Source organism: Mytilus californianus, unplaced genomic scaffold, assembly GCF_021869535.1.
Source record: "Mytilus californianus isolate M0D057914Y unplaced genomic scaffold, xbMytCali1.0.p SCAF_1, whole genome shotgun sequence".
NCBI lineage: Eukaryota > Metazoa > Mollusca > Bivalvia > Mytilida > Mytilidae > Mytilus > Mytilus californianus.
Window position 1 is genome coordinate 134,107,133 of NW_026262581.1, and position 18,329 is coordinate 134,125,461.

General features: G+C 30.6%; 1 protein-coding gene across 2 annotated transcripts in view; it reads left to right on the top strand.

Annotated features, from left to right (window-relative positions):
* LOC127735289 (heparan sulfate glucosamine 3-O-sulfotransferase 5-like) overlaps positions 1-18,021 on the top strand; it is a 94,844-nt gene extending 76,823 nt beyond the window's left edge. Inside the window, exon 3 of one of the 2 annotated variants that reach the window (XM_052245419.1) lies at positions 1,065-8,540. In XM_052245419.1, the coding sequence (XP_052101379.1) occupies positions 1,065-2,090 (1,026 nt within the window). In that variant the 3' untranslated portion in view covers positions 2,091-8,540. Of the gene's footprint in view, positions 1-1,064; positions 8,541-12,622 lie in introns of those variants that run through there. The other variant, XM_052245426.1, reaches the window with a different exon arrangement.
* Positions 18,022-18,329: the final 308 nt, after the last annotated feature.

An 18,329-nucleotide genomic window follows, 5' to 3' on the forward strand; every position in this document is an offset into this window, starting at 1 on the left:
TTTTGAAGCAGTGATTGCAATGGCATTTTTAAATAATCTATTAAATATAAATAAGAAGATGTGGTATGAGTGCCAATGAGACAACTATCCATCCAAGTCACAATGTGTAAAAAGTAAACAATTATAAAGTATATCACAAAAATATTTTTCATCTTTATTAGTCAGAAGACTTTGTATAACATTGGTAAAAATGAGCTGTATTATAATTCTTCAGGTTCTTTTGAAATTCTCTTCCTCGTTTGCTTGTTATTTTTAGAGATATTTAATCTAAACTGTTATCTAAGAACTTAATGTTTTAAGTTTCTCCACCTATTTAATTTTGATGGAAATCTATACATTCTATTTCAATCTAATTCTCACTAAAGGTGTCCCAAACATTTATTCACTGGTTTGATGCTGTTCTGTGTTATTCATAAAAATCCATGAATGAAATTGTTAACTTTTGCTGTGGTTTGGTTTAATCTTTAGTTTACTACAAACAATTATATGTAAATGGATGATTTGTCTATTGTTGAAGACTGTATGATGACCACAGATTGAATGTCAGAGTTGTTTAAATCGACTTTGTATTTCTGTTCTATCAATACAAACTGTTCTAATGGTCAACAGATAAAGATAAAGCCACAAGCCCAATATTTTGTTAGAAACTGAGATTACTTGAAAAATGAATTCTGCAAGTATCTCACTAAGCAAAGTTCTTAAATTCCCTGCAAAAACATGCTTTTTGTGCAGAAACAATTAAGATAAAAGACAATTAGCAATATACTAATGAATTCAATAGAGCAAATTTTGAATTCATGTCTGGGGGCTGATATGGGATAAGATCCTCACATGTGTCATAAATTTCAATTAAGGAAATTACACCAATTTAGTTTTTCTTTTTTTTTATCCAAAGGGAAATAACTCTAAAACAAATTGCTGATAAATGGACATGTCATACTAAAGAATGTGCCAGATTGTAGATTATAAATATGATATTGCATAATTAGAGCAAAGCAAAGCATCATTCATATGTAGATTGACAAGAAAATTTTGGTCAATGGAATAAATATTTTCTTTTTCAGGAAGTGACGAATGGGAAAATGAATTACAAAGATGTGAAATATACACAGTTATCTAATAAAACAGAAGTATGTTCCAGATGTTGTACTCCACGTAAACTCTTCACCTATTTCTTTATTCTTACTGTAACATTAATTGGACTACTAGTTACATGCTATAGTCATAGCAGTGTGTGTGATAAAAATGATTTTCGGAAGGTGCATATGAGACAAACGAAACGAAGACTGCCTCACTGTATTATCATTGGAGCTAGGAAGGCAGGAACAAGAGCATTGCTAACTTATCTTGGGGTTCATCCAGATATTCAAACTGCTCAGTATGAAGTGCATTTTTTTGATAATCAAGATAATTATGATTTTGGATATGGATGGTACCTAAAACAAATGCCTTACTCATTTCCAGACCAACTGACAATTGAGAAATCCCCTGCATATTTCACTGAACCGTTTGTTCCTGGTAGAGTTTATAGTTTGAACTCTACCATCAAGCTACTGCTGATTGTCAGGGATCCAGTACAAAGAACTATTTCAGATCAACTACAGCTGAATTTTAAAGGACAGGACATGGGTTTGGAAGTGAAACCTTTTGAAGAATTAGTTCTTAATCCTAAGACTGGAAATATTGATATGAACTTTAAACCAGTTCAAAGATCATATTATGATGTATACATGAAAAATTGGTTGAAATATTTCCCATTGAACCAATTTCACATTGTGGACGGTGATCAGCTAATATCTGATCCTTATCCTGAAATCTATAAAGTAGAATCATTCCTTGGACTAAGACATGCAATACCTCAATCTGACTTTGTTTACAATGCTACTAAAGGTTTTTATTGTCTAAAAACAGATACAGCATACCAAAAGTGCTTATCAGGGACAAAAGGTCGTTCTCATCCTCATATACAGAAGGAAGTTATTGAAAAACTTAAAGATGTATTTTGGAAACATAATGAAAACTTCTTTGAACTGGTCAATCGGAGATTTTTTTGGAACAATAAAACCATGACATCAAAGATTGGTAAATAAAGTAATAGTAATACCTCATTCTACCACACGGCATAAGAAATCAAATTAACATTAGTATAGATGGATTTTTCCTCATAGTTATATATAGGTTTTCTGTAAGTTAATCAAAGTACTGATTTTGTATTATTAGTTCAAATATACAGGTTAAAGGACAAATATTACAACTACCAATCAGAAAAATCAGTAGAGGATTTTGTACTCAAGCATAGTCATGTAATAGTTAAATTTAAAAATATGACTTCCTGTTATAAGGTTTTTATATTTCAGCAAGGTTTGTTCTATAAATTTTTATAAACGTCAGAAACTGCATTTTCAATTGTGATCTGCATTGAGTTTATTAAGTCAGATGTGCCAATATCATTTTTTTTTATTATAGATATCTGATTTGCCAAAATTTGCCATTTATTTTTATGTCTTTTTTTCTTGCCTTAAGTAGACATATTGTCTTCATTGTCATTCGTGCTGTTTTGTTTCTGTCTCATTAAAGTATCACCCACTTGTCCTTTTATTCATATGTATTCAATATTTTTTGGATTTGTTTGGCACTTGAAAAAAGTTAAAATCAGTTGAATTGAAAGCAGATTTCGAAGATCTTAAGTGATAAAAATTCAAGCAAACAAGAAAAGTTTGCAGAAGGCAGAAAATATTCTTATTTAACCCCGCCACATTCTGTATGTGCCTGACCCAAGTCAGGAGCCTGTAATTCAGTGGTTGTCGTTTGTTGCTGTATATCATATTTTTGTTTTTCGTTCATTATTTTGAACATAAATCAGGCTGTTTGTTTTCTCATTTGAATTGTTTTACATTTGTCATTTCGGGGCTTTTCATAGCTGACTATGCGGTATGGGTTTTACTCATTGTTGAAGGCCGTACATTGACCTAAAGTTGTTAATTTCTGTGTCATTTGGTCTCTTCTGGAGAGTTGTCTCATTGGCAGTCATACCACATCTTCTTATTTTATATTGTTTATTATTTGAAAATTACAAAATCAACACTACTTAATGTATTTATTGCAAATTTCACAATTTTATATTGTTCAAAAGCATTATATATATATATATCTTGTTCTATGTAACAGTTGTTGTACATTTATAAAAATAATCTATTTTCATACAATATAGAAGCTTGTAACAGTATCATATAGAATTAAACAGTAGAGAAAAAAACATACCGGTATATTATATAAATGGTAGAAATTAAGTAAATAGAAGATTCACAATGTTCATAATTTTGTTGTTTATCTTTTACTTACTACATTGTTGATATAAAAAATAATGTAAGATTTATACATCAGTGTTTTTTACCTGCACAATTTAATATTTTTGTAACATATTCATTTTTATAATTTTCCACTAACAGCACAAAGACTGTAGATTTTTATACTTACTCAGATTTTTTGCGGCCACATATGAATGAGATAGGTGGTTATTGTTGTCTGATTGTAGACCCAATGGTTTTAAGCATTATAACTTTTTTAGTATACTGATCTTCCTGAAGTAATCACAATAAATAAAAGCTGGTATTGTAAATTTGGATTGTGGCCAAACCAATTCCATTATAAAAACCAAAAGAGCTTTTAAAATTTCATGCATCTTTTTTTTTTTATAAATTTTGTCCCAGCTGTCATATGATATCAGGGATTCTTTGTAACATAATACTGTATCTAAAACATCATGTGTCAAACATAAAACTGAATCTTAAAACATCATTTGTATCAAACACTAAACTGAATCTTAAAACATCATGTTTCAAACATAAGACTGAATCTTAAAACATCAGGTGTCAAACATAAAACTATATCTAAAACATCAGGTGTCAAACATAAAACTGAATCTTAAAACATGTATCAAACATAAAACTGAATCTAAAACATCATGTATCAAACATAAAAATGAATCTTAAAACATCATGTATCAAACAAAACTGAATCTAAAACATCATGTGTCAAACATAAAACTGAATCTTAAAACATCATGTATCAAACATAAAACTGAATCTAAAACATCATGTGTCAAACATAAAACTGAATCTTAAAACATCATGTTTCACTCATACAACTGAATCTTAAATCATCATGATTTAAACAAAAGACTATCTTAAAACATCAGGTGTCACTCATAAAACTGATTTAAAACATCATGTTTCAAACATAAAACTGAATCTTAAAACATCATGTGTCAAACTTAAAACTGAATATAACACACACATGTTTCAAGCACAATTCCTATGTTGTTAACGCTCTGCTCCATGTAAACAATTATTTAGCTCATCTGGACCATGTGATTTATAGGCATCACTAACATCTGTTGTCTGTCCATAATCTTATTTCAAAATGTTCTCCTGTGAACCAGATTTTGATTGATCGTTGAGATTTATAGATAAATTATATAAGATTTTGATTGGTCGTTGAGATGTATAGATAAATTATATAAGATTTTGATTCACCAACAAATTTTTTTAATAAATTGTCTCCTCTGATACAGCTGAAAATTTTTTACCAATTTCAAAATTGTTCTGGGACTTCTTGAAGAGTTATAGCCTTTGAAACAGGTTTGAAATATATTGCACAGATGAAGTAAAATGAAAGAAAAAATAATGTAGAAATTTTTTGTACTACAACTAATGCTTCTGACTTGTTCTTGTTTCTCAAGTGTCAGGTTAGTGATTCAGTGTTCTGGGAGCCACTAGTTTTGAAGTTATCAACATGTTGCACTTCTCTCTCTCACAAGGCATTATTAGTATTAAGTAGTATTTTTTTAATCAAGCATTACTATTTTTGAAATATAAATCCATATGCTTCTTTTGCTTTCGGAAATTTTTACACAGTTTGGATATTTTTAGATTTGGACAATTCTATTTCGTATAAATTGAATTTTTCAACGGTTTCTATTTGGAAGATTTATAACTTAAGGTTATATTATTTAAGATATTCATAAATATCACATATGTATTATAAGCTATTTTGGATATATATGTGAAAACACCAACTCATCAACACAAAATTACATTGTCCCAATATGGACTAATCATAATAATAATATGATTATAATAAATTCTTTATTAATAGAGGGTAGCTAGTTACAACAAACAAATGTTTCCTGAGGCCTGCACATACACATTACAATACAATCAAAAACAGAGATTTACACATAGTTAATTTACAGTCATATAGTTCAATGTACCATTATAAAAGATAAAGCAGTTAAAGAGGTACATGTAGTAAAAAATAACAGACATAAAATAACAAATATAATAAACAAATCAAAATAATACATTGTAGAAAACAGAGGCTTATCACGACTGTGTCAAGTGCTTCTTGATACTTTGTTTAAAAGTAAAATGGATTATGAAAGTGCAATAGACAACTGCACATATTTGTTATGAAATGAGGATGTAGAAGGGTTTGATTTTTTCCTTCAGTATCACCTTTGCAGTTAAAACATATTTTCTAATGAGTTTATTGAGTTACTGATTTCAATAATGTGAAAGCCTGGGTTGTGATATAGGACAGTATAAACTATAATTCTTGATAGACATGATGTATCATAGATGTATAGTTGTACAAGACAGTCTCTTCATTTTATTTTTTAATGTTTGATATATTTTACTGAAAAAAATGTGTTTGTTTTCATAATTATGATATTTTAAGTGTTTGTTTTCATAATTATGATATTTTAACATAATTTTGTAGACCTTGCTGCTCAAAATTCATTTATGAATTATAAATATGAAATCATTTTTCTCATAAAAATTACCTTTGGTATTCAGGTTTTTAGAAATCACATTTTTATGGATGATTTGTTGAACCTTAAGTAACATCTAAGTTTGATGTTGTATTTTTTATTCAATGAATATTTTGGGATTATGATGTAGTATCATGTACATTTAAGTAATTTGTCTACAATTTATGATGTAGGTAAGATGATACTTTTTAGCCACTCTAATTAACAAAATTAAGAACTTTAAATCAATTTTATAACTAGGTACATACTTCCTTTATAAATAATTTGAATAATTTGTTAAATATTTAGAATGTGTCGTTCTATTTCCTGGATGAGACAAACGATAGGATGTGATAAGGGTATTATTTAGCTATTTCCTGGATGAGACAGGATGTGATAAGGGTATCATTTAGGCTATTTCCTTGATGAGACAAATGATAGGATGTGTTGTGGGTATTATTTAGCCTACTTTTTTACTGAAGTTTTAAGTTAAGTTTCAGATTTATGCCTATTTTTATGTTGAAGAAATACATAACAAAAAAAACAGATGGTTTACAATAGATTAAGTTGCATGAAATGACTTGTGTGGTCATGGAAAAGTCCCTTCCATATGTTTTCATGAAGAAATCACATATTTTGGTCCATTTTCAAATAGTTTTTAGACAATCAAGTTTATTACACATGGAAGTACCAAGTACCTGGTTAACTTTACCAAATTTTTGAACTCCACTCATGTAGTTTTGTGGTACTTGCATGTGATCAAAATTTCCTACTGAGAAATATTTATCACAATATGCAATTTTTATGAAAATAAAACTTTTGCTTTCTTTTAAGTGTAAATTCTCAGTGAATATTCATAATGTTTTGAAGATCTTGTAGTTTGAACTTTGCACATAATTGCTTATCATCTTAACACAAAAATTAGCTGTTTTATATAACTGGAGACTCCATGTAATAGAATATCAGCTAAATGAATATATTTAATCAAAGTTATTACTGTAAATTCAGAAATTATTGTGAGGTTTTTATAAATGCAAATAATGCGGCTGGGTGAGTATCGCAATAATAAGAACTTGCATTCCTATATCTGAAACATTGTCTATTCTTCAAAAATCGCAATAATAAATGCATGCAATAATTTCTGAATTTACAGTACTCATTTCAGTAGGTTGAATTCTTAATAACTTTGTTGAGTAGAAAGGATGTGCATCAGACATGAATAACCAATGTTTCAAGTCTGTATTATTGATATGAACTTAATTTATGGCTAATTATTATACCCCACTCTAAAAGTGGGGGCTGTATTGCAATCACCTTGTCTGTCTGATTGTCTGTTGTAAGACAAATATTTTCATCACACTTTTATCCCAAACTACTGAACAGAACGACTTCATATATGGTCAGCAGCTTGACATTGATGAGTTGTAACTTTTGAGCACTTTTCAGATATTTCAGATATTTCAGACACCTACTTCCTGTTTGCTGAATTTTGCAAATGATGAGTTGTAACATGTGAGCGCTTTTTTTTTATTGGACGATACCTTTAACTATTTAACATGTTGACTGAAAACAAATATGTTTCTCACACTTTTTTTCAAAAACAAAAAAATGCTTAGTAAAATGACTTCATATTTGGTCAGCAGGTTGACTGTGACACTTTTTGGATTTATCAGACACCAACTTCCTGTATTCAGATGGGGGTATGCTATGCACGAGAAGAGGTATGATGGTATGATGGTGAATGCAAATGGTTTCCATTTTGTCAACCTGTGTTTTTGTCTTGCCTTGAAGGAGTTGAAAATCAAGACATGGGTATGCTGCAGCACCAACACTGTATTAGTTTGTGATTAAGTCAGTTTATGGGGAACCACTAGTGGTAGGTCAATGATATTTGGTATGCAGTTGTATTAGCATTGGCACATCTCATTTCCATGGAGATTATATGGCTCTGGCCCCTCATTCATGGTCTATTGACTTTGAAACTTTTGCTTAGTTTATGTTTTATTGTGTGATAAGGTCAGTTTATGGGGAACCACTAGTGGTAGTCAATGATATTTGGTATACAGTTGTATTAGCATTAGCACATCTCATTTCCATGGAGATTGTTTGGCCCTGTACCTTCAGTCATGGTTCATTGACTGACTATTTTTCATAACTTGCATGTTAAAAGCATTGCTTTTTTTGTCCCCACATGACGTGTTTTGGGGGACATAGAAATACCGGGCATCCGTCCATCTGTCTGTCCGTCCAGTCTTGTTAGTGCTCTCACATGTACAATTCTTGCCAGATTTTTATCGAAAATTAGTACCGATCAACTGTTTTTAAAAAAGTTATGCCACTTGGAAATATTAATTATATGGAAAATTTCATTGTTAGTGCTTTCATGTGTACAATTATTGCCAGATTTTCATTCGTTCAACATTTGCATTTTACTATCAAATTAACAAAAAGCCAAGACATATCTCTGTGTTAAGTATGATATTTCAAAATAATGTTTTAGTTATTGAGTTTGTGCAAGCTTACCTTAAAAATTGAATAATGCAGACATAAAGATTTTATCAAAGAATTCTATACCTAGCTGTAAGAATGTTAAGCATAATTGATTAGTATGTAATAGACGATTTTCATTCTGATTAAGCAAATGTTGTCAGGTTTTATTTATTTCTTGTTTGATACATTAGAAAGATGGTACTCTAATCATGTAACAGTATACTGCTCAACAAACAAAAATCCTGTACCTTTTGATATTTCTGTTACCAATTTTTTATATCTTTATAATAAATTGTATTTATAAGTATTTGTCATGTGAGAGAAGCTGCAACATGTGAGACTGTTATACATATTTTCTGCATTAAGTTTGTTTAAACTTGCATTCACCTTCATTGATTTTTGAAGGTGATTGTTCTTGGTGACACATTTTTAACTTTTATTGACCTCAATTTTTCATTCCAACTGTTTGGTTATGTTTTCAGGATTTAACATCTGTTCTTAAGTAACTATACCTGAACGGTCAACAATGATTGTGAGGTGTATATTTCCATCTAATGTAAGTTCATCTAATCTTCATGCTCCCATGTTCAGGTGCTGTTTAAAAAAGAAGTCCATTCTTTAGCATCAGATAAGTTTTTAGGATGAGGTACATTCCTCAGTAAGTAGGTCAACAATTTTTGTATATAGTTTGGTTGTGAGGGGTTTATGTCTCAATGACATTGTAATGATGGGTACATGCTCCAGTGGTCTGTTTTTATGATTAGGTCTGTTCCCCTGTACAGGAAGGATCAATGATATTTGGTATGTAGATTGGTTGTTAGTCCTTGACCCATTTTTGTTGAGCCTTCGACTTTAGTCGAAAAAGTGAGACATAGCGATCCTACATTCCGTCGACGGCGGCGTCCACAAATATTCACTCTGTGGTTAAAGTTTTTGAAATTTTAATAACTTTCTTAAACTATCCTGGATTTCTACCAAACTTGGACAGAAGCTTGTTTATGATCATAAGATAGTATCCAGAAGTAAATTTTGTAAAAATAAAATTCTATTTTTTCCGTATTTTACTTATAAATGGACTTAGTTTTTTCTGCCGGGAAATATTACATTCACTCTGTGGTTAAAGTTTTTAAAATTTTAATAACTTTCTTAAACTATCCTGGGTTTGTACCAAACTTGGACAGAAGCTTGTTTATGATCATAAGATAGTATCCAGAAGTAAATTTTGTAAAAAAATAAATCCATTTTTTCCTTATTTTACTTTTAAATGGACTTAGATTTTCTGCCAGGAAACAACACATTCACTCTGTGGTTAAAGTTTTTAAAATTTTAATAACTTTATTATACTATTTTGGATTTGTACCAAACTTGGACAGAAGCTTGTTTATGATCAAAAGCTAGTATCTAGAAGGAAATTTTGTTAAAAAATAAATCCATTTTTTTCCGTATTTTACTTTTAAATAGACTTAGATTTTCTGCCAGGAAACAACGCATTCACTCTGTGGTTAAAGTTTTTAAAATCTTAATAACTTTCTTATACTATTTTGGATTTGTACCAAACTTGGACAGAAGCTTGTTTATGATCAAATGCTAGTATCTAGAAGGAAATTTTGTTTTCTTCCAGTTAACATTACATTCAGTCTGCAGTTAAAGTTTTTAAACATTTAGATTCATAAACTATCCTGGATTTTTACCAAACTTGGACAGAAGCTTCTTGCAATCAAAAGATAGTATCAAGAGGAATATTTTTATTGATTTACTTCCTCATTTTTGTTGAGCCTTCGATTAACAGAAAAAGTAGGCGAGACACTGGGTTCCGTGGAACCCTTACAAATTTTTATACATACTTGGACCTTACACTAAGACAGGTTTCATTGAACCTTGTCCTAAGTTCAATGTGTATTTCCCTTTGAAATAACAAAATAAAGGTGCAGGCAAGACATATTGTAGAAATGACAATAATTAACCTTTTGCAAAGGTTGAACAAACATGTTAACAGCTATGGCTGCAATTTAGTCAATTTAACCTATTTGAAAGTTTTTTATTTGTTTTCCTTTCTCTAATACTCCAGTTAAACTATTAACCCAAGATATTTATATTTCAAAATGAGTAATACAACTAATCTGTGGATTACAGTTTTGTACACTAATTTTTATATGACTATTTAATTTATGCAGTTGTATGCATATTTAAACTTAATGTCATGCAGTTTTATGCATATTTTAATTTTACTGTCATACAATTTTATGCATGGATGGTAGCATATTTTGATAGATATGCATATTTGATCATAATTTTCTGCAATTTTACACATTTGTGCATATTTCGATTGTTATATTAAAATTATATTATACTGCAATGTGTTAGTTATATAAAAACAAGGATTTGATCATGGCTTATAGTTGAGTTAAATACTGATATCTTATAATGAAAAGTACTGGTATTCCTAGAATACTTTAGAACTACTGATATTTGTTGGGTACCTATTTCAGTGGTTTCATAGTCCATAATAGCACAAATTATAACACCAGACAAAATGTTAATTTTTCTTTTAATTTATGTTCACAACATTAAGGTCATTTAAATGATTGTCCCAAGTCAGGATCCTTTTGTCAGTTTAGGAATTTTGTTGTCAGTAGAGACACTAATTATATCCTCTGCAAATGCCTGTCTCTCCAGACCAACTTATTTATCCTTTGTTTGATTCACTTCAAACTTAGTAGAAAAAAGATCATGATATGCAAACATTAAAATGTGAAGGAATTTTTTATTCTGTTTAGTTAATCCCAAATCATGACCTTTCACCTCAGAAATTTTTTATTTATGAAACTTTGTACATACTGTTTCAACTAACTACAGTGATCACATGATGATATCAGTTGCCTATGCAAAATAGACTTCGTAATCAACAATTCTAATTCATATAAAATTAAATCAGATTATTAGTCCCCTACAGACGAAGACGAAGGGGACTTTAGGTTTGCAAGCGTCCATCTGTCTGTCCGTCCGTCTGTCTGTCCTTCTGTCAGTCCGGCAAATCAGTTTTTCACACTTTTTTTCTTCATGCTTGAAGATATTGATTTGATATTTGGTATATTGTTTTATCATGACAAGTTACAGATCAAGTTCGAATTTTGTTTCGGTCTGATGATTTTGTGCAGAGTTATGGTCCTTGGGCTTGGAAAATTCACTCAAATATTCAGTTTTCCACACTTTTTTTCATCATTCTTGAAGATATTGATTTAATAATTGGTACATTGTTTTATCATGACAAGTTACAGATCAAGTTCGATTTTTGTTCCGGTCTGATGATTTTGTGCAGAGTTATGGTCCTTGGACTTAGAAAATTCACTCAAATAATCAGTTTTCCGCACTTTTTTTTGTCATGCTTGAAGATATTGATTTGATAATTGGTATATAGTTTTATCATGACAAGTTACAGACCAAGTTTGAATTTTGTTTTGGTTTGATTATATTTTTCAGAGTTATGGTCCTTGGACTTAGAAAATTCACTTAAATTATCAGTTTTCCTCACTTTTTTTCGTCATGTTTGAAGATATTGACTTGATATTTGTTATATAGTTTACACCATGACAAGTTATAGATCAAGTTAGCATTTTGTTCCAGTACAATTATTTCTTAACCGGTAGGGGACTATGTATTGCCATGCAATACTCTCAGACTGCTTGTTTTATATGAATTCAGAAATTCTTTGCTCAGAAACTTTCAGACTTTCAATGATAAAGAGGTACATGCATCTGAGACAACATCAAATAAAAAATTTTAAAAAGTCAAAATTTATGTTATTGACATCATTGATTTTCTGTATTTCAGTCACTAGCATAATCAAATGTCAATCCAGGATGCTGGGGATATTAGTCCAGCTTAGTGAACAGTCCTAGTTAGCCTTTTTGTTGCTTTTATTTAGCATTTTAATGGAAAAGATAGGATAAGTTGTATTAATGAATAAAAGCCATGCACACATTTAACAAAACCAAAAACTAAGGAATAACACATTTATTGCTCTTTTACACCCCTAGGCACAGTGTGGCCTTCAAGGGAACATTCTTGTCTTTTGATAGTTAGATTTTGCCACAATATTTAAAAATGAGGTTGAAGAAGAGGCTGATTTGATTAATGCTGACAGCAGACTAAACAGATGTCACAGTAGAGGATAGGTACAACATCAAAGTTCCAAGGATTTGTCAAGGTTGCATTGGACTTAGTGTTTAGTGTTTATATGTTAAGCCTAATACATAACTAAATATATTTAGATATGCATAAAAATGTGAATTGAATATAATTTTACTTATTTGTTTTCAGGGTGACGGAATGACTACCAAGTATCACCCTCTACCTCAGTACTCTGGAGATACTCAGGATAAGGCATGTTGTTGTGGATTAAGTCGACGGAAAGTTATTTTTGCCTCAATAATAGCAGTCCTGGTTGTCATAATTGGTCTATACACTGTATGTCATCCAACAGATAAACCTGTAGTGAATTTCAAGGATATACTCTCTGACAATGATTACAACAAGCCCAAACATCGTCTACCTCACTGCATCATCATTGGCATGCGGAAAGGAGGAACTCGTGCTCTACTTCAATTCCTTGATTTACATCCAAATATTCAGGTTTCTTCAAAGGAGGTTCACTATTTTGATAGAAATTTCTTTCAGGGAATAAGCTGGTACCAAAAAAATCTGCCTTTAAGTTATGGAGATCAAATCACAATAGAAAAAACTCCTGGTTACTTTCACAATGATAAATCTCCAGAGAGAATATTTCGTATGAATAGTACTATCAAACTGATATTGCTTGTACGTGATCCAATAGAGAGAGCAATGTCAGACCACCTTCAATTAATGGACAAAAGGTCAAGGATGAATCTGGAAACAACTAGTTTTGAGGAGAAAGTTTTGAAGGATAATGGAGATGTAAATGATAACTACAAGCCTATCCAAAGATCTGTTTATTATCAGTTCATGAAACATTGGCTCAGATTTTTTCAGTTGGAACAGATCTTGATTGTTGATGGCAAGAATCTGACAAAGAACCCTTTTGAGGTGTCTCAGAAGGTTGAATCTTTCTTGGGTCTGGAGCATAGAATAAGCAAAGCCTCATTTGTTTTTGATCGGACAAAGGGATTTTTCTGTATCAAGAATGAAACAACTGGACATAAATGTCTTAATCGAACAAAAGGTCGGACACATCCTGAAATTGATGAAGAGGTTGTAGCTAAACTGAAAGAATATTTTGAGCCTTACAACAAAATCTTCTTTGATCAGATTGGACGGACATTTGACTGGTGAATGCTTTTTGGCTTTGTTTTCATTTGAAATCAGCCTTCATGATTTATGTTGTTAAGTTTGATAATTATTTTAATTAGGGTCGGATGAAAACGGGTTTCAGCAGTTCTACATTCTATTCCCAGTTGAATATTTAAGTTATTCATTTTTTGATGTACAGATTATCATAATTTGATGGGTTATTACTGTTCAATATATAATACTCTTCATTGCAAATTTTTTATTCAATGTTTTGTCGTATGAAATTTTATTAAAGAATATGATATGCTAAGAATATTTTTATGCAAAATATTGCTTGAGTATTTTTCAAGTTGACAAATATTGCAAGGCAAGCATATGTGTTACTTTTTCATATTGTTGTTAGCACCTGAGGTTAAGTTTTCTGATTAGGTTAGTTTCAAGATAAATAATATGATAAGTTAATGCAGTTTAATATTTAGTAGCATTAGCATTTTGAAATCATTTGTAGTTTAATAGACCCCCTTCATACTTTACTGACTTTAACATTTGTGTATTGTTCAAATAGTTTTTTACCAGTGTTGTGAATGTGAAAGCAGGTTTTTTTTTACATCTGCTGAGTAGCCACTTCCTGTTTGCTGATAGTTTGAAATTTTACAAAACTCATTGTACAAGGAAAAGTTTTGTCAAACTTTTCTTGGTTTCAATGATTTTAGGGAATTATCAGTTATGCTTCTGTATACATGTTACCTCAATCAATTACAAGCAGCGACACAGGTCCAAACATGGTATTGGTGTTGGTTTTATTAGTTATGTTCATTTAAAATAGGCCATTAATATTTAGTATCCAGTTTGACTTATGAATTTGAATATCACTTTGGTATCTTTTGCCTCTCTCAAACATGATAAATAAACAGGTTATATCCCGCTGCATTTGTTTGCACCTGTCCTAAGTCAGAAATCTGATGTTCAGTAGTTGTCGTTTGTTGATGTGGTTCATAAGTGTTTCTCGCTTCTCGTTTTTTATATAGATTAGACCGTTGGTTTTCCCGTTTGAATGGTTTTACACTAGTAATTTTTGGGGCCCTTTATAGCTTACTGTTCGGTGTGAGCCAAGGCTCCGTGTTGAAGACCGTACTGTGACCTATAATGGTTTACTTTTACAAATTTTGACTTAAATGGAGGGTTGTCTCATTGGCACTCATACCACATCTTCTTATATCTATATATCCTTGCTTTTCAGTTTCAAGCAAAATATGAGGTTCATGCACCTTTTACCCTCTTCTATTACCTGGGATGTTTTTATAGAATCAGTATCTATTTGTCTTATCATCTAGATTTCACCTTCTTAGCCATGCTTTCAAGAGTGGATTTCTTTGTCCCCCTCCTTTTGATTGCCTAAATTGATTTTTTAAAATAATTGTTTTATTAATTAATTATTTCATGTCTTTTACGATTTATATGATTTTTATACGACTGCAAAAAATTTGCATTCATATAATGCTATCACGTCGTCGTCGTCCGAAGACATTTGGTTTCAGGACAATAACTTTAGTTTAAGTGTATGGATTTCTAAAAAGGTTCAATACCACAAAAGGAAGGTTGGGATTGTTTTTGGGGGTGATGGTCTTAACTGTTTAGGAATTAGAGGCCAAAAAGGGGCCCAAACAAGCATTTTTCTAGTTTCAGGACTATAACTTGTGTATAAGTATTTTGATTGCTCTGAAATTGTACCATAAGGTTCAATACCACAAGTAGAAGGTTGGGATTCATTTTGGGGGTAATTGCCCAAACCGTTCAGGAATTAGGGGCCAAAACAAGCATTTTTTTTCCTCAACATTTAAGAAATTATCAATTTTCCAAAAAAAAAAAAATTGGGGGTCACAATTTATTTTGCCAATTCTTTGTATATAATCTGAAAACAGATTTATTAAGTATTGCGCAACAGCACAGTGTATTGCAAAACAGCAAGAAATCTTCAATTGAATATAAATTCAAATCATACAACCAATTTCAAGTTGTTTGACTACATTTATTCTGTGTCAGAAACCTATTATGTGTCAAATATTTAATTACAATCCAAATTCAGACCTGTATCAAGCTTGAATATTGTGTCCATTTTTGCCCCAACTGTTCATGGTTGGACCTCTGCAGTCGTATCCAGCTGCGCTCAGCGAAGCAGTTTATTTAGCATAACATTGTCTAAAATTTTTTATATATAATATAATCCCTTTTATGGAGTTACACTCCCCCCTCCAAAGTATTGACAAAAAAAGGATTTTTAACAAAAAAAGCAAAATGAAGCCAAAAATTGTGTAATCAAAGAGAGGCAGAGAATGAGACTTTTATATTGTATACAGGTTTTTTTTAGTTTTCTTATTTTATTTCATTAACTTATTCTTGGCAAGAATTTTCAACATATGTCAATGAATTTGCACATTTCTTAACATTTCAGAGGTATAAGGGGCATGATAAGGATTCATCTCTACAAATTTGATCTTGTTTATTTATGCAATTTTTTTCTTTGAATTCCTTATGAAAATTCCTGTGCTGTCTTATTAATTAAATATCTGGTGCTTATGATTATTTATCACCTATTTTGAACAAATGATGACCATAACATTACATCCACTTCATTTGAACTTTGGTGGATATTTGTCTCATTGGCAGTCATACTACATATTATTTTTATATAAATCTTTTTCCATCTGTTTATAGATTTATTTAAAAAAGTGAACAGACATGATTTTCTAACTGTTACCAACAGAATGTACATTTTCTAAGGCATATTTAGTTGGGTTGCACAAACTAGATTTAAATTACCCCCTATCTACACCAATGGCAAGCCATTAATCATACAACAAATTAAACAATAAATTACAAGTACAAGATATGTAATAAAGATTCATTCATATAATACTTGCTATTAAATATGTTATTGATATATCTTATTTATATATATATGTATGTATATGTGTGTGTATCTATATCTATATGGTGTATTTTTGTCAGCTGTTATACTGACATCATTCAGTTAAGTGCTGTTATTCTTGTACCTTTTGATATATATCTTAGTGGGAAATAAGAGAAGCCTTCCCTTTAGTAATAAGAAAACTAGCTAAACCTTGCCAAATGTTCCTGTCCCACCTTAGATCACATAATAGACTTGTTAATTACTGCTGAGTTTGGAAGAATGAGACAGAAATCCTCAAACAATTCTATAATAGCAGGTGCACAAATTCAACATATGTGCAATCTTCCTGTGAAGTTTTAGGGAACTGGTTTGAAAACTGTAGAAGGAGTTGATTACACAAATATGGTACCTACATTATAAGCTATATATGTGATAACCAATTTATTTGCAGCATCAATTTTAATTTTCATAAAGTTTACTAAGTATTTTTATTGGCTCCATTTTGGGGTTTAACACTTGGATTTTTTAAATAGTAATTTATCTAACTTTTTATGCTGTAATGTTAACTACACTCAAATAATGCTTTCTGTGTAAATATATATATTAGTTCTCTATGTGAATGAGATGTAAATGTTTTTTATCTGCTCATTTTTTGTTGTGAAATCCCAATTTTCAGGTAAATGAGGCATTTTGCTGTAACAGTATCAGCAATGTTGTCAAGTGTTCAAAATTATTATATTTATAGTTTGAAATTGAGGTTTGAATTTATATGTTATAGGTTGTATTGTAGTTATAGTAAAGATTGTAGTAAACATGGTAAAGATTGTAGTAAACATGGTAAAGATTGTAGTAAACATGGTAAAGATTGTACTGTTGTATGAATATATTTTTTTAATCTCTGTTATATCAAATGCATCTGACTGTCATAAGCTTAAACTCAGAAGGACTGAAATCTTTTAATTTTTGGGTCAATAGATCAGGGTCATGGTCACTACCTAAATTATTACTAAATATAGAAAAAAATTGGAATAATGGTTTCCAGATGGTAAACTGAGTATTCTTTGCTTGATTGGAATGAAACTTATTCAGATATAGGATAAAGGGAAGGGGGAGAGGCCTATTGGTTTTTTGGGTCAAAGGTCAAGGCAAATGTTGCTAAAAACAGATTTTATTTTATTGGAAAAGTGGTTTGACAATATACAAACTTGACGAATAGGGGCAGGGTACTAGTCTAGATTACTACAGGTTTAAACTGTTGATAGTTAGTCGCATAAGTATATCAGCATGTTATCCTTTATAAGGCTATTGATATAATACTTGTATTTTCATAAGTATGATAAAAATGAAGTTTTCTATGAAAATGTTATAAATTATTATTATTCAGGTATAATAGACTAATAAATAAATGTGTTCCCTCATGTATTTAAAACTAATACTTGTATTTTCATTAGTATAATAAGAAGGAATATTTTCTATGAAAATGTTATAAATAATTATTATCCAGGTATAATAGACTAATTATTAAATTGTTCCTCATATAGTTAAAACTTTAATTTCTCAGCATTCAGTCTATGAGAAATGTAATATGATTTGATTTTTGGTGTTTTAATGCCACTTTAAGCAGTATTGGCTATTTCCTGGTAGCAGGGCACGAACTCACAACCTCATTGTTGACATGCTTTTAGTACAGTAGTAGAACTACTTAGATCACTCAGCCACCAATGCCCTTGAGAAATCTATGTTACTTCAAGAATGAATTTGATTTCTTAAGTCAACTTTTACTATTAACAAATTTGAGGAAATTTTGATAATATCCTTTTGTTGTGAGAAAATTTTTACATCCTAATT